The sequence below is a fragment of the Staurois parvus genome, unplaced genomic scaffold (genome assembly GCF_062004578.1).
Source record: "Staurois parvus isolate SC_StPar_1 unplaced genomic scaffold, SC_StPar_1.0 ptg000136l, whole genome shotgun sequence".
Classification (NCBI taxonomy): Eukaryota; Metazoa; Chordata; class Amphibia; order Anura; family Ranidae; genus Staurois; species Staurois parvus.
Genome location: NW_028317932.1, coordinates 1,294,937 through 1,308,509, shown reverse-complemented (window position 1 = coordinate 1,308,509; position 13,573 = coordinate 1,294,937). Strand labels below are relative to the sequence as shown.

The following is a 13,573-nucleotide window of genomic DNA, read 5'->3' as shown; positions in this document are numbered from 1 at the left end:
ACAGTATAAGGTTACTGAGCAACCACCTGGATCTTACAAGTCAGGACATCAATCTTCTCCATCCAGGCATCTCTTTGCACATCAGGGAGGTGGTGCAGGCTTAGGATATGCTGAGTTTGCAGGCTGTCACTGGTTAGAAGATTGCTGATAAATATGACATAAGGAGGCAATAAAGATTACTTGGCTGTGGCTCCTGAAATGAGGAGAAAGTGAGATAGGATGAATCTAGAATTTATTATCAATGGATCATGTTAATATTTTTCTTTCCAGTTTCTGCGCTGATGTAAATCTTTTTGTTTTGTGTGCTCAGGTCCATGAATATGTTCTATATGTGCTCTTTTCTTTCTGCATTGTGCCCTGTTAGTTGTACTTTACAATCACTGGTAAGCGCATGCTGGAAACTGATACTCTCTTCAGAAGTCAGTGAAGATCATGTAGTGTTGTGGATAGGTTAATTGTGGCCATAGAGGACTGAAATATCGTCCGATTCCTGCTGAATGTGTGGAAATTTGAGCCGTGAGTGGCCCTGCAAGCACCACCTGGCTTGACAAAAGTCAATTTGAAAACTGACTCAGCCAGGTGCAAAATTATCAGCCAAACAGTGGACTATATCCTTTTAGGTGCAGTCACTATTCGGGGATTCAGGCAGCAACCAGTGTCTGAAAACAATAGCTGGCAGTGGAAATTCTTTCATCCAAACTGATTAGCCACAAGCTGAAGGAGAGAAAATCTAGTAATTTATGGGTAGCTTTAGGATAGCCATTCACTGATAACAGGCAGTGATGGTCCTTCAAGAGCCACATTTTAGAGCGGACAAGATCCCAAAATTGGGTGACTGGGTTCAGATTACCTATACATCCCCAGACGCCACGTCTAAGGGAGTCTCAATTCTCCTTGCTAAACAGGTACCCTGGAAAGAGTTACATGTTATTAGGAACAGAATAGATTGTCTCCTGATTGTGGTAACTCTTCTGGCAGAAATTTATAAATATGGTGAGTTATTGAATTATAAGGATAATTATTCCATGTCAGAGGCCATGGGTGTAGCAATTACTCCAGCCCTTAAGAACCAAATTTGTACCCATTTTAGTTTTAAATAGATGGACTCTTAAATATACCTTGCAATTTATGCCAAGTCTTCAATCTCAATTTTTGTGCACTGGTCAGAATATTTATACTAGATTTCCAACATTGGGACAGGGAGACCTTTACATGGTTTTGGCTGAATAGCATTTTGTAAAATGAATGTAATGCCACATCTTCCATATCTACTCCAGGCGATTACAGTTAAGCGCCTGATTTGTTTTTTTTAAAGATTTACAAACTAGAATCTTAAAATTCATATGGGCTGGCAGGCTGGCGAGACTGAAACGGTCAATCCTTTCTCTCTCCAAGTTGAAAGTGGGGACTGGTTTTCCTGACCCAGCGAAATATGACGTATCCCATCTAACCAGAGTAGTTCTTTGGTGTACCCAGGGTGATTTGAAACCATGGGTCCAGTTGGAACAGGCATTCATTGGCCTACCCCTGGTGGGACTTCCATGGATTACCCATAGGTCAATCTCCCCTATTATAAGACAATACCAAATTAGAGGGACTGATTTGCAGATGACTAGGATGCTTTTTTAGAGTCACAGATGTATTGCCCTCTCCTAGTTCTATGATATCTATACTAGGAGTAACTGACTTTCAACATAGTTGAAACGAACCTCAGTTTGACTCCCTTATCCAACAGGGGACGTTCTGGTTGCTACATTTCTCCTCTAATCGTGACAATGTGGGTAGTACAGCTTAATTTCTTGAATACCTTGGATTTCCTATGACAGGTACAGATGGTGGTGTACGCCCTACCGAGAGCATACCACACGGGGAGGAAACTCTGCTCATTCAAACAAAGTTGCCTTGACAAGCGGCCAGTAAGGCCTACTAGATAACTGCTGTGCACCCGATTGATAGAGAAAGGTGCCCCACAAAAACTCTCATTTCCTAGAGGGATGGCAGATATGGAACGGTTAGTAAGGTGGATGAGTCTGGCAGCAGCATTCACGATAAACTGAAGAGGGGATAGCCTGCAATTAGGTAGGCCAAGGAGGAGGGAGTTACAATAGTCAAGCAAAGAGATAACAAGGGAGTGAATAAGTTGCTTAGTGGTTTCAGAGATTAAGAACGGACGTATCTTGGAGATGTTGCAGAGGTAAAGTCTACAAGATGTGGACAGCGATTGGATTTGGGACTGAAAGGATAGATGGGAGTCTAGGATTACACCTAGTACTCTGGCATGAGGGGAGGTACTGATGGTTGTAATATTGATCTTGATGGAGAAGTAAAGGGAGGGGGCACAGGCTGGAGGGAATAATATGAGCTCCGTTTTGGAAAGTTTTAGTTTGAAGAAGTGGAGTGACATCCATGCTGATATGTCACTTAATAGGTTTAGTAATGCGAGAGGAGACTGAAGGGGCGAGGTGAGGAGTAGAAAAGATTTGTGTGTCATGGTACTTAAGGCCATGGGAGTTTATCAAGTGACCAAGGAAGGAGGTGTAGATGGAGAAGAGAAGGGGTCCAAGAACAGAACCTTGAGGGACCCCTACAGAAAGAGGAAGTGGAGAGGAGGAGACAGAGTTATAGGTAATGCTGAAGGAGCGTTGCGATTGGTAGGAGGAGAACCAGGAGAGAGCAGAGTCTCGGAGGCCAAGAGTGCAGTTTTTTGAGGAGGAGGGGATGGTCAACAGTATCAAAAGCTGCAGAGAGGTCAAGTAGTAAGAGCATGGAGTAGTGGCCATTGGTTTTAGCAGTTAGTAAATCATTAGTGAGTTTTAGTAGGGCAGTTTCAGTGGAGTGGAGTGAGCAAAAGCCAGACTGTAATGGGTCAAGAATGTTGTTGTCAGTGAGGTAGGAGCTCAGCCAATTGTAGACTAAGCGTTCTAAGAGTTTAGAGGTAAAGAGGAGCAGGGAGATGGGTCTTAAGTTGTTCGGGTTGGTGGGGTCCAGCAAGGGTTCTTTAAGTATGGGAGTGCTCTGTGCATGCTTTAGAGGGGTGGGGAAGACACCATTAGAGAGGGAGAGATTGAAGAGGTGAGTGAGGGAGCATAGGACAGAAGAAGAGGGTGACCATAGTAGTTGAGAGGGAACAGGATCCAGGGGGCACTTGGTGAGACGGGCTTCTGAGAAAACCTTCAGTAGTAGTAAGGTCAAAAGAAGAAAGTGTTGAGGGAGGTTTAGTATAAGGTATGCTAAGTGGGATAGATATCTGTGTAGCGGAGATGCCCCTACGAATTGCATCGATCTTGTTTTTGAAATGATTTGTAATCTCGTAAGCAGTGAGTGAGCTACTGGGTCGAGGTGGAGAAAGTAAGAGAGTTAAAAGTAGAGAAGAGATGACGAGGACTGGATGACCAGGTATTAATTAGCGTGACAAAGTAGGCTTGTTTGGCAGCATGGAGGGAGGAATTGTATGTTATGAAAGCAGACTTATATAATAGGGTTAATGCTTGATGAGATTTGGTTCTAAACCACAATCGCTTCAGTGTACAACTATGTTGCTTAAGATTTTTGGTGTCGTCAGTCTGCCACAGTTGTAATGGTCGGGGCCTGGTACTTTGTGTAATTAGAGGAGCAAGTGAGTCTAGCGTGGATGAAAGCGAACTGTTGTAGACAGTAGTGGCCAGGGGAGAGATTTTGTCATAGAGGCGGTCAGTTGCAGAGTGGAAAAGAGAAGGGTTTGAGTTGTGAAGCTTTCTGCGAGTAATTGTTTGCTACTTGGAGGGATAGGTGTTTGAAGACGAGGACAATGTAAAGGTGATGAGATTGTGATCAGAGAGAGGAAAGGGGGTGTTTGTGAGGTTGTAGGGAGTGCAAAGATGGGAGAAAACAAGGTCTAATGTATTCCCATCAGAGTGAGTGGAGGACTGAATCTATTGTGTTAAGGCAAAAGATGAGGTTAGGTTGAAGAGTTGGGATGTAGCCGGGTTGCTCACATTAATGGGGATGTTGAAATCTCCCAAAAATGATAGTGGGTATTTCAGAGGAAAGAAAGTAGGGTAGCCAAGCAGAGAAGTCATCAAGAAAGCGGGACACCGGTCCAGGATGCTGGTAGATCACTGCAATCCTCAAAGAAATGGGGAGAAAACCGCCGAATACAGTGAGTCTCGAAAGAAGAGAATGATAGAGAGGGAGGGTTAGGGAGGACTTGAAAGGTGCTTAGTGGGGATAAAAGCAAACCAACTCCACCTCCTTTCCGACCGTTGAAAGAATAAGGTTTTTCGCTTACGTTCATTGAAAGACACAGCAGAGATTTTGATCTCTGATCATGAGATTATGGCATCACCTTCAGGAGTAGGACACTAGGCAGAAAAACAAAACAAAAGCACACTCTACGGGCAGCCCCAGATGGTGGCCAAACCCCCCATCTGCAAGAGGCAGCTCAGTTTTTTGCCTAGTGTCAAGGTGTAAAGACCTATGCTCCCTGCTGGGAATCTTAGTTCCCTCTTTTTGCAGAGAAATAATTTTGTTTTTAAATCTGTAGCTTTTATTAAAGTAATACCTGCTAATCCTGCAATGGAGGTCTTTGTTCTGGCACTTCCTGTTATAGGATAAGTGGCTGCCAGATGTTCTCATGCATTGTAACTCTGTCACATGCCCCCCTGGTGCCGCATTGACACCTGTCGTGCAGGCATGAACTATTGGTACCGCTGTCAGGAACCCGTAATGTGCAGCTGGCATTGGAGTGAGTGCATGTACACAGGTAGTGGCTGAAAATTAGTTGCAACAAAAGATGAAAAAGGTAAAAAATATAATACATTCCAATTGTGTGTGATACAGTGCTTTAGCAAACTAAATGCTATATTAAGGGTTTAGCTTTACTTAAAGAGAAAGTTCAGTCAGAGCTTAACCCTGCTCCCACCCCCATTCCAAGCCTATTCTAACTACGCTGTGAAAGGAAAGATGTCTGTACTTACCTATGCTGAGGGTGCTCCAGTCCAGTCACATGATCAGCTCCCAGCGGTGGCTTCAGTGAAGAGAAGGGACAGCCAACAATGGACGCTCCATTTTAAGCCTATGGGTGGCATCATCACACAAGCTCTGCAGTCATTGTTGGCGATCTCTCCTCTTCACTGAAGCCAGCCACTGGAGAGATCATGTGTCTGGGCCAGAGCACCTTCAGAATATTTATTTATTTTATTACAGGTACTTGTATAGCGTTGTCAGTTTACACAGCGCTCTACATATATATATTATACATTCACATCTCTAACCCTCAAGGGGCGTACAATATAAGGTCCCTAACTCACATTCATACATACACATACTAGGGACAATTTAGACAGGGTCCAGTTAACCTACCAGCATGTCTTTGGATTGTGGGAGGAGACTGGAGTACCCAGAGGAAACCCACGCAGGCACAGGGAGAACATGTAAACTCCAGGCAGGTGGTGCCGTGGTTGGGATTCGAACCAACAACCCTAGTACTGCCAGGCAGAAGTGCCAACTATTTAGCAAATGTGCTGCCCAGAATAGGTAAGTATACATCTTTCCTTTCATAGGGCGGCTAGAATAGGCTTAGAATGAGGGTGGGAGCAGGTTTGAGTACAGTTAGGATTTGGCTGAACGTCTACATTACATATTGTTTAAAGGATAAGTTCACCTTTCTGAACATGTTACATGTTGCATCCGTATTTAGGAAGTAACATTTCACATGTTCAGCATCCTCCCCCGATTCCCCCCTTCCCTGTAACAGTGCGGCTGTGCGGGCTACACCCACACAGCCACATCATTCATTCACAGAGTATTGCAAATGAATGAACTACAACTACCGTCAGCCATTGCGGCTGAGGGCTTGTAGTTCTCAGTGAACTACGAGGGTGCTGGTGAGCGCTCTTGTATGTCATTGATCTTCCTGGACTTCTGTAACTACCTGTCCAGATCAGAGGTACAGGCAGACAGCTTGACTGACAGTCTGCAAGAGCCTGACATTGCACCAACGATCTGCTGATCACAGGTGCAATAATAAATGCACATTTTTTTTTTACCTGCAAAAAAAATGTACATTTACAGTCATGGCTGAAAAATATTTGCACAATGGCATTTCTGTCAGATAATGCACCACTTCACCAAGAAAAATTATACAATTGCAAATGTTTAGGCATTCCCATGTTTGTTTATATTGTTTGTATTGGTATAACACAAAAAGGGGATAAACAAAAAGTCAGATCTGACACATTCCACACAACTCCAAAAATGGACAAAATTATTGGCACCCTCAATTTAATATTTGGTAGCACAACTCTTGGAAAAAATAACTGAAATCAATCACTTCCTGTAACCATCAATGAGTTTCTTGCACCTCTCTACTGGAATGTTGGACCACTCTTCTTTAACCAACTGCTCCAGGTCTCTTAGACTGGAAGGGTTCCTTTCCTAGCTGCTGTTTTGGGATCTCTCCACAGGTGCTCTATGGAATTGATATCTGGACTCATTGCTGGCCAGTTCAGTACTCCTCAGTGCTTTGCCTGAAACAATTTCTGGGTGTTTTTTGACATGTGCTTTGGGTCATTGTCCTTCTGTAAGACCCATGACCTCTGACGGAGACCCAACTTTCTAACACTGGGCCCTACATTGCACCCTAGAATTCTTTGGTAGTCTTCTGATTTCATAATGCCATGCACATGGCCAAGACATCCAGTGCCTAAAACAGCAAAGCAACCCCGATACATCAGTGAACCTCCACCATGTTGTTTCTTTAAAGGCCTCATTTCTTTTTCTAAAAACAATAGAATGATGGGCTTTACCAAAAAGCTGTAATTTTATTTAGTCTGTCCACAACACATTCTCCCAAAAGGATTTTGGCTTCCACAGGTAAGTTGTGGCAAAAATCCAGTTTGGCTTTTTTATGATTCTGTGTCAGCGGTAGGGTCCTCCCACTTTTCATTCAGATAGCGACATATAGTGCAAGCTGACGTAGTTGTACCTTGTGCCTGAAGATCAGCTTAAATTAATTTGGAAGTTCTTTATCCACCATTTGAGCAATCCTTTGTTGCAATCTTTGATCAATTTTTCTCTTGCTCACATCCAGGGAGATTAGTTACAGTGCCATGGGCTGTAAACTTCTTGACAATGTTGCGCACAGTGGACACGGGAACGTTAGGATCTCTGGAGATGGACTTGAGATTGTCCATGCTTTTCCACAATATTTTGTTGTCAACTCCTAAGACAATTCTTTGCTTCTCTTTCTCTTCTCCATGCTCCATGTGGCACACAGAGACACACAACAAAAAGGTTGAGTCAAGTTTTCACCATTTTACCTGGTTTCCACTGTGATTTCTATATTGTCCTTACCTGTTAATTGATACAGGTGAGTTTAATTACAAATTACAGGAGCATCACAAACTTGGAATGCAGTTATTTCTTACAATTTTGAGAAGGTGCCAATAATTTTGTCCAGTCCATTTTTGGAGTTTTTGGTGGAATGTGTCTGATTTGGCTTTTTGTTTCTCCCTTTTTGGTGTCATACCAACACGAACAAAAGAAATAAACAGAATGCCTAAACATTTGTAATTTCAGCAATTTTATGGGCAAAGTGGTGCATTATCTGACAGAAATGTAGGGGTACCAATATTTTTAGCCATGACTGTATTATTTTATTTCAAAGGTGGCCTTTAAAAGTGTTTTTTTTCCAGCCTCGCTAATGCTGCTGAAGTTCACTTTTATTCTGACAGCAATTGAACATTTGAGAAATACTGACTGTTATGCGAAGTCTTTCCAGTTTTATATGCATCAGATAAAATAAATCCCTTACTGACATTTAGTTATTAAACTTTCTTCAATCAGATTTTTGTGGGCAAAGGTAAGCAGTGCTTCAGTGAATGCACATCTGGTGGGCAATGTTATATGTTTGTTATTTAAGAAGTTCGGATCTTGTTGAAATCAAATTTCATTTAATAAATTGACAAAGGAGCCATTATTATGTGTGATAGTTTTGTCTGTGGACTCATGCATTGTATTACACGGCTCTCTGAATTCAGCTGACTGTTGGAAGAAGTATGAGTGTTTTATGTCCTCATGTATTGCTTGTCTTTTGTGTCTAGCTGGTGTATATTGGTTTCACTCCCGAGGCAGCTAAGGCAGCTCTCCAATTATTCCAAGGTAACACTGAACTGGCCGCTCAGATGTTGACTCACAACCTAGGAGTTCTCCCTCCTCAACTCCTGCAAGAGCTGGAAACCTCTTCATCAGCACCCGAGCCTAGCTCCTCGACCTCAGAATCTGCAGGTATCACATTGAGTTCTTTAAAGGGCAGGCTCCTTAGTTTGATTTAACCCCCTTTTCCAGGTTCTGGATCTTCAGCCATCTTGATTATCCAGGCTGGTATGATGTAAGTTCAGCACATACACATCCCAGTGTAAAGAGTTTGCAAGGAAGAAGGTAAGAATCCTTTATTGCAGAACAGACATAATGGGGGAGATTTACTAAAACTTATGCACACAGAATCTGATTTAGCTGTGCATGGTAGCCAATCAGATTCTAGCGTCAGCTTGTTCAATTACACTTTGACAATAAAACCTGGAAGCTGATTGGTTACTTTGCACAGCTACACCAGATTCTGTATGCTCCAGTTTTAGTAAATCTCCCCCAGTATGTCTCTTCTGCACTTAAAAAAAAAAAAATTACCACTCGCATATTTTATATTTTTGTATTTCTACACTGCTCAAAATAATTAAAGGAACACTTTTTAACCAGAGTATAGCATCAAGTCAAGTAAACTCCTGGGATATTGATCTGGTCAGTTAAGTAGCAGAGAGGGTTGTTAATCTGTTTCAGCTGCTTTGGTGTTAATGAAATTAACAGGTGCACTAGATGGGCAACAATGAGACAACCCCCAAAATAGGAATGGTTTTACAGGTGGAGGTCACTGACATTTTTTTCACTACACGAATACGTGCCATCGCCAGAAGGTTTGCTGTGTCTCCCAGCACAGTCTCAAGAGCATGGAGGAGATTCCAGGAGACAGTCAGTTGCTCTAGGAGAGCTGGACAGGGTCGTAGAAGGTCCTTAACCCATCAGCAGGACCGGTATCTGCTCCTTTGTGCAAGGAGATAGAGGATGAGCACTGCCAGAGCCCTACAAATGACCTCCAGCAGGCCACTAGTGTGAATGTCTCTGACCAAACAATCAGAAACAGACTTCATGAGGGTGGCCTGAGAGCCCGACATCCTCTAGTGGGCCCTGTGCTCACTGCCCGGCACCATAGAGCTTGATTGGCATTTACCATTGAACACCAGAATTGTCAGGTCCGCCACTGGCGCCCTGTGCTTTTCACAGATGAGAACAGGTTCACCTTGAGCACATGTGACAGACGTGAAAGGGTCTGGAGAAGCCGTGGAGAACATTATGTTGTCTGTAACATCGTTCAGCATGACCAATTTTGGTGGTGGGTCAGTGATGATCTGGGGAGGCATATCCATGGAGGGACGCACAGACCTCTAGAGGTTAGACAATGGCACCCTGACTGCCATTAGGTATCAGGATGAAATCCTTGGACACATTGTCAGACCCTACATTGGTGCAGTGGGTCCTGGGTTCCTCCTTGTGTATGACAATGTCTGGCCTCATGTGGTGAGAGTATGCAGGCAGTTCCTGGAGGATGAAGGATTTGATACCATTGAATGGCCCCCACATTCGCCTGACCTAAATCCAATAGAACACTTCTGGGATATCATGTTTCAGTCAATCTGACACCACCAGGTTGCACCTCAGACTGTCTAGGAGCTCAGTGATGCCCTGGTCCAGATCTGGGAGGAAGTACCCCAGGACACCATCTGTTGTCTCATTAGGAGTATGCACACAAGCACATGGAGGCCATACGAACTACTGAGTACCATTTTGAGGTGCTACAATGAAATTTCAGCAAAATAGACTAGCCTGCTGCATCATTTTTTCACTTTGATTTTCGGGGTGTCTTTTAATTCAGTCCTCTGTAGGTTGATCATTTTCATTTCCATCAAACGATGGGGCATCCTTACGTTCCTGAAACAATACCCAGTCCATATCAATATAGATATCCAGCATTATATTTTTCCCAATTAAGATCTGATGTGTTTTCAAAGTGTTGCTTTCCTTTTTTTGAGCAGTGTACTTTGTAAGTTGCACTTTATCCTGATTGTAAATCTAGGACTAATTTGATACCAACCTATTGCTGACATTTTTTTAAAAGCAGAACTAAACTCTCCCAATCAACATTAACTATTTTTTAATCCTCATGATGCCAGCCTTACGCCTAGTAAACACTATGAGAAAATCGGACGAATGATTGTGATTTTTTGCACACTATTCTCATATCAAATACAAGAGTGCTACTAAACATACAAAAATTCTGGGATGTTCCAGTACAACTTCCTGTGTAATCAGAAGTCATGTCATGTACGTGTGACCCCTCTGCACACAATTACCAAATTCTAGCAATAAGATTATTACTTCATTAGTGCTATTATACATATTTCTATCCTGAAAACTATACTTTTTTATAGGAGCATTTGCGTTGTAATCAAACATTGCATTTGTTGCCCTTTTTCCTTCTGGGTATTTTCATGTTTCCGAGCATGCACAGTCTTTGTCACTCAATTTTTTTTTTTTATGGATGAATACTGTACTGAGTAAACGAAAATCGTTCATTCTGTTGTCTTACAAGAAAAAAAAATTCATACTTGTCCCTCCACATTATTTCACATGAACTGTCATGATCAGCTCTCAAAAGCTGTGTACTAACAAACAGATTATCGTTTTGTTTTTTTTTCTTTGCCTGATTTTCTCATGGTGTGTACTAGGCATAAATATATTAAAAATTGATAATTAGGTATATTACATTAATTAATTTAAAGGTTTTTGAACATTTCAGTTGCTTCATGGTTTCTGGCCTAGGCCAAAATGATGTCACACTTCCCAGGAGGGGAGCAGGGGCTCTCTCCGCTAACCTCACCCTCCTGCTTGCTTGCCTGAGCTAAGGGCAGATTGATTCCAGGAAGTAAATTCTACATGAATCATCTGTCCCTACTCAAGATGGCAGGGGGTGTTTTGTAGAGTGATTTCTCAATAAAATAAAGCATGGAAATATGGATGGATGAGTTTGTTTTAAATTCTAAAAATGGATTCATATTTTTTGTTATAGAATAAGAGGCAAATAAAAATATACAAAAAAGGAGGGATGATGCTTTTATATATATATATATATGTATATGTGTGTGTGTATATAATATATATATATGCAGGGGAATGCTACTGGTTGTGGGCAGTAGTGGATAAAATAGACCACTTACTGGCAGAGAGGTGTTGTTAGACATCCATCCTTCTGCTGTATTTTCCATTAAAATCTGTTTTTGTAGTACTAGATACCTAGATTTGACTGCAGCATCTGGACAGTCCTGGGAACGCAGATGTAAACCGTTCATTGTCAGTGGGGACTTGTCTCGAGCACAAGGGAATTTCTGACAATAGGCTAGCAGGACCTGTCTCTGATCAGAGATGAAACCAGCTGTGTCCAAAGAATGAAAAGCTTTCATTTTAGTGCGTCTCTGTGCCCAGGGTTGGTTGGTTGGTTGGCGTTCTTGGATGTGTTTCAGATTGTGCATGTCCACTGGTCTGAGGTCAGGTGGACTCCTGGGGTGGAGGTGGCTCTTGACAGTTGATATTGCTTTCCCATTGAGGAGAATTCACTTTCTGGGAGAGCTTCAACAAAGTTTGTTACTATCCATCAATCTCTATATCAGGAAATAATGTCTCCTTTTTATGTATAATTGTTTTAGGGACAAGCTCATCAGGCAACATCAACACTGTTGAGCCAGACATCGACCCTGTGAAGGAGATCCTGGATGATATCCCTGAACACGAGGAGGACTATCTGGATTTAACATTAGAGGAGGAAGGACGCATTCTTGTTGAGTATGTTTCCTACCTAGAGAAGCTGTAGACTTTACTGAACTGCAGTAACTTTTATTTTTTTCTGCCATTAATAGCAACCAATCCAAATGTTTCTTTTGGTTTCTGACTGTGCTAGAAACATGGCAGGTGGAACCTGATTGGTTATAGTGGGCAGCACTGACATTTCTGCTTTTATACATGATATCTTTGTTGTCTTTTATAGCACTTTATACAGATGAGTTTGATTTAAATACTGGTACAAGTAATGTTGTGTTGTAAAAAAAAAATGCTCAGCATTTTTAGAGAGCAAAACAAATGTTAAGGGCAAATTTTGTGAAACAGCAGTGTTACTTGTGGAGAAATGATATATTTTTTTTTACAATTTGTCATTATTTAATAATAATGCAAAAACGTTATCAATCTTCTGTAAGTTCATATGCTCAGGTTGCATAAGTTAAAAATTTGACACCAGCAATTAAAATGTCAGATGTGTGGGAGATGTATCCATTTGTTTTGGATGGTGCAGATTTTTCCTCCTTGCAGCGACGTTGTATTTTGCACTAGTTCAAGCCGAAAAAAGCAACAATTTCTTACTGCTATACCATGAGTACATTTATCAGAAAATAACACACCTGTTTAAAAGTGCTCAACTTCATGCACCTTGTCATTGGGGCTTTGTACTCTAACCTGATCAAAACCTGATCCTGACCATTGTGGCTCATCAGCACCTTAGTGACCAATGATTTCCTTAGCTTTGACAGAATAATATTTGCAATATACCCATTTTAATGTTTCATCCAAAGTTTAATAAACACTGTTTTTCTACTTTTGTTGCCTGACCTGTTCAGGGTTTTCTATTTAGATAGGTATCAGTAATGACACATAGATGTTTCTGTAGTTGTAAAAGTGATATAAAACCCAAAAGCAAACCTGTATTATATTTCAGTCAGGGGCGGACTGACAACTCATCGGGCCCCTGGGAAATAGGGGATCATGGGGCCCCTCTGTCCTTGCCTACACTCAAACCACACCCAAAAAAGCCTATGAAAGGTACCAGGGGCATCTCATGGGGCCCCCTACTGGCCCTGGGCCCTCGGGCAGTGCCTGAGCGCTCGAATGGTCAGTCCGCCCCTGATTTCAGCTAACCTCTTTTTAGATCTGGTGGCTGCTTTTTGTTTTCTTTTTTAGGCTTTCTTTTCTTTATTTTCACCTGGTGATCCAGCCAGTAAGTTTTGTCAACAGACCAGTATTCCTGCACATGTAGCAGTTAGAGGGTTGAGAAAAATCATTTACCACTGACAGCTGCTTACAATGATCAGCTTTTATTTATGTACAAAAGAAAATAAAACTGTTTGCTGTAACTTCTTAAAAAGTGTGAGCTGGAGTTTGGCTTCAGTAGGTAGTGTATCGCAGCATGCATTCACACGAGCATTGCAACACAGTAGCTGGTGTCTGGTGCGGTCTGGCCGAATCACCGCAGTGTTGCATCACACTGTTCACCTTTACCTTTTTTTTTTTTCTTTTCGGTTGCACAGAAGTGTCTTAAATTGGCCATCATGCAGTGGAAGTCAGTGGATTGCCTTGCATTGCGCTGCTCTGAAAAAAAGCACTGTATGCAGCACTTTTATTTTCAGCACACACCACTGCAACACAGTAGTATGAACTG

General features: G+C 42.0%; 1 protein-coding gene across 1 annotated transcript in view; it reads left to right on the top strand.

Moving 5' to 3' along the window:
• NUB1 (negative regulator of ubiquitin like proteins 1) overlaps positions 1 to 12,732 on the top strand; it is an 87,971-nt gene extending 75,239 nt beyond the window's left edge. The window contains exons 14-15 of the mRNA XM_089673120.1: positions 8,082 to 8,265; positions 11,793 to 12,732. Of these exons, the coding sequence (XP_089529246.1) occupies positions 8,082 to 8,265; positions 11,793 to 11,956 (348 nt within the window). The 3' untranslated portion in view covers positions 11,957 to 12,732. The remainder of the gene's footprint in view (positions 1 to 8,081; positions 8,266 to 11,792) is intronic.
• Positions 12,733 to 13,573: the final 841 nt, after the last annotated feature.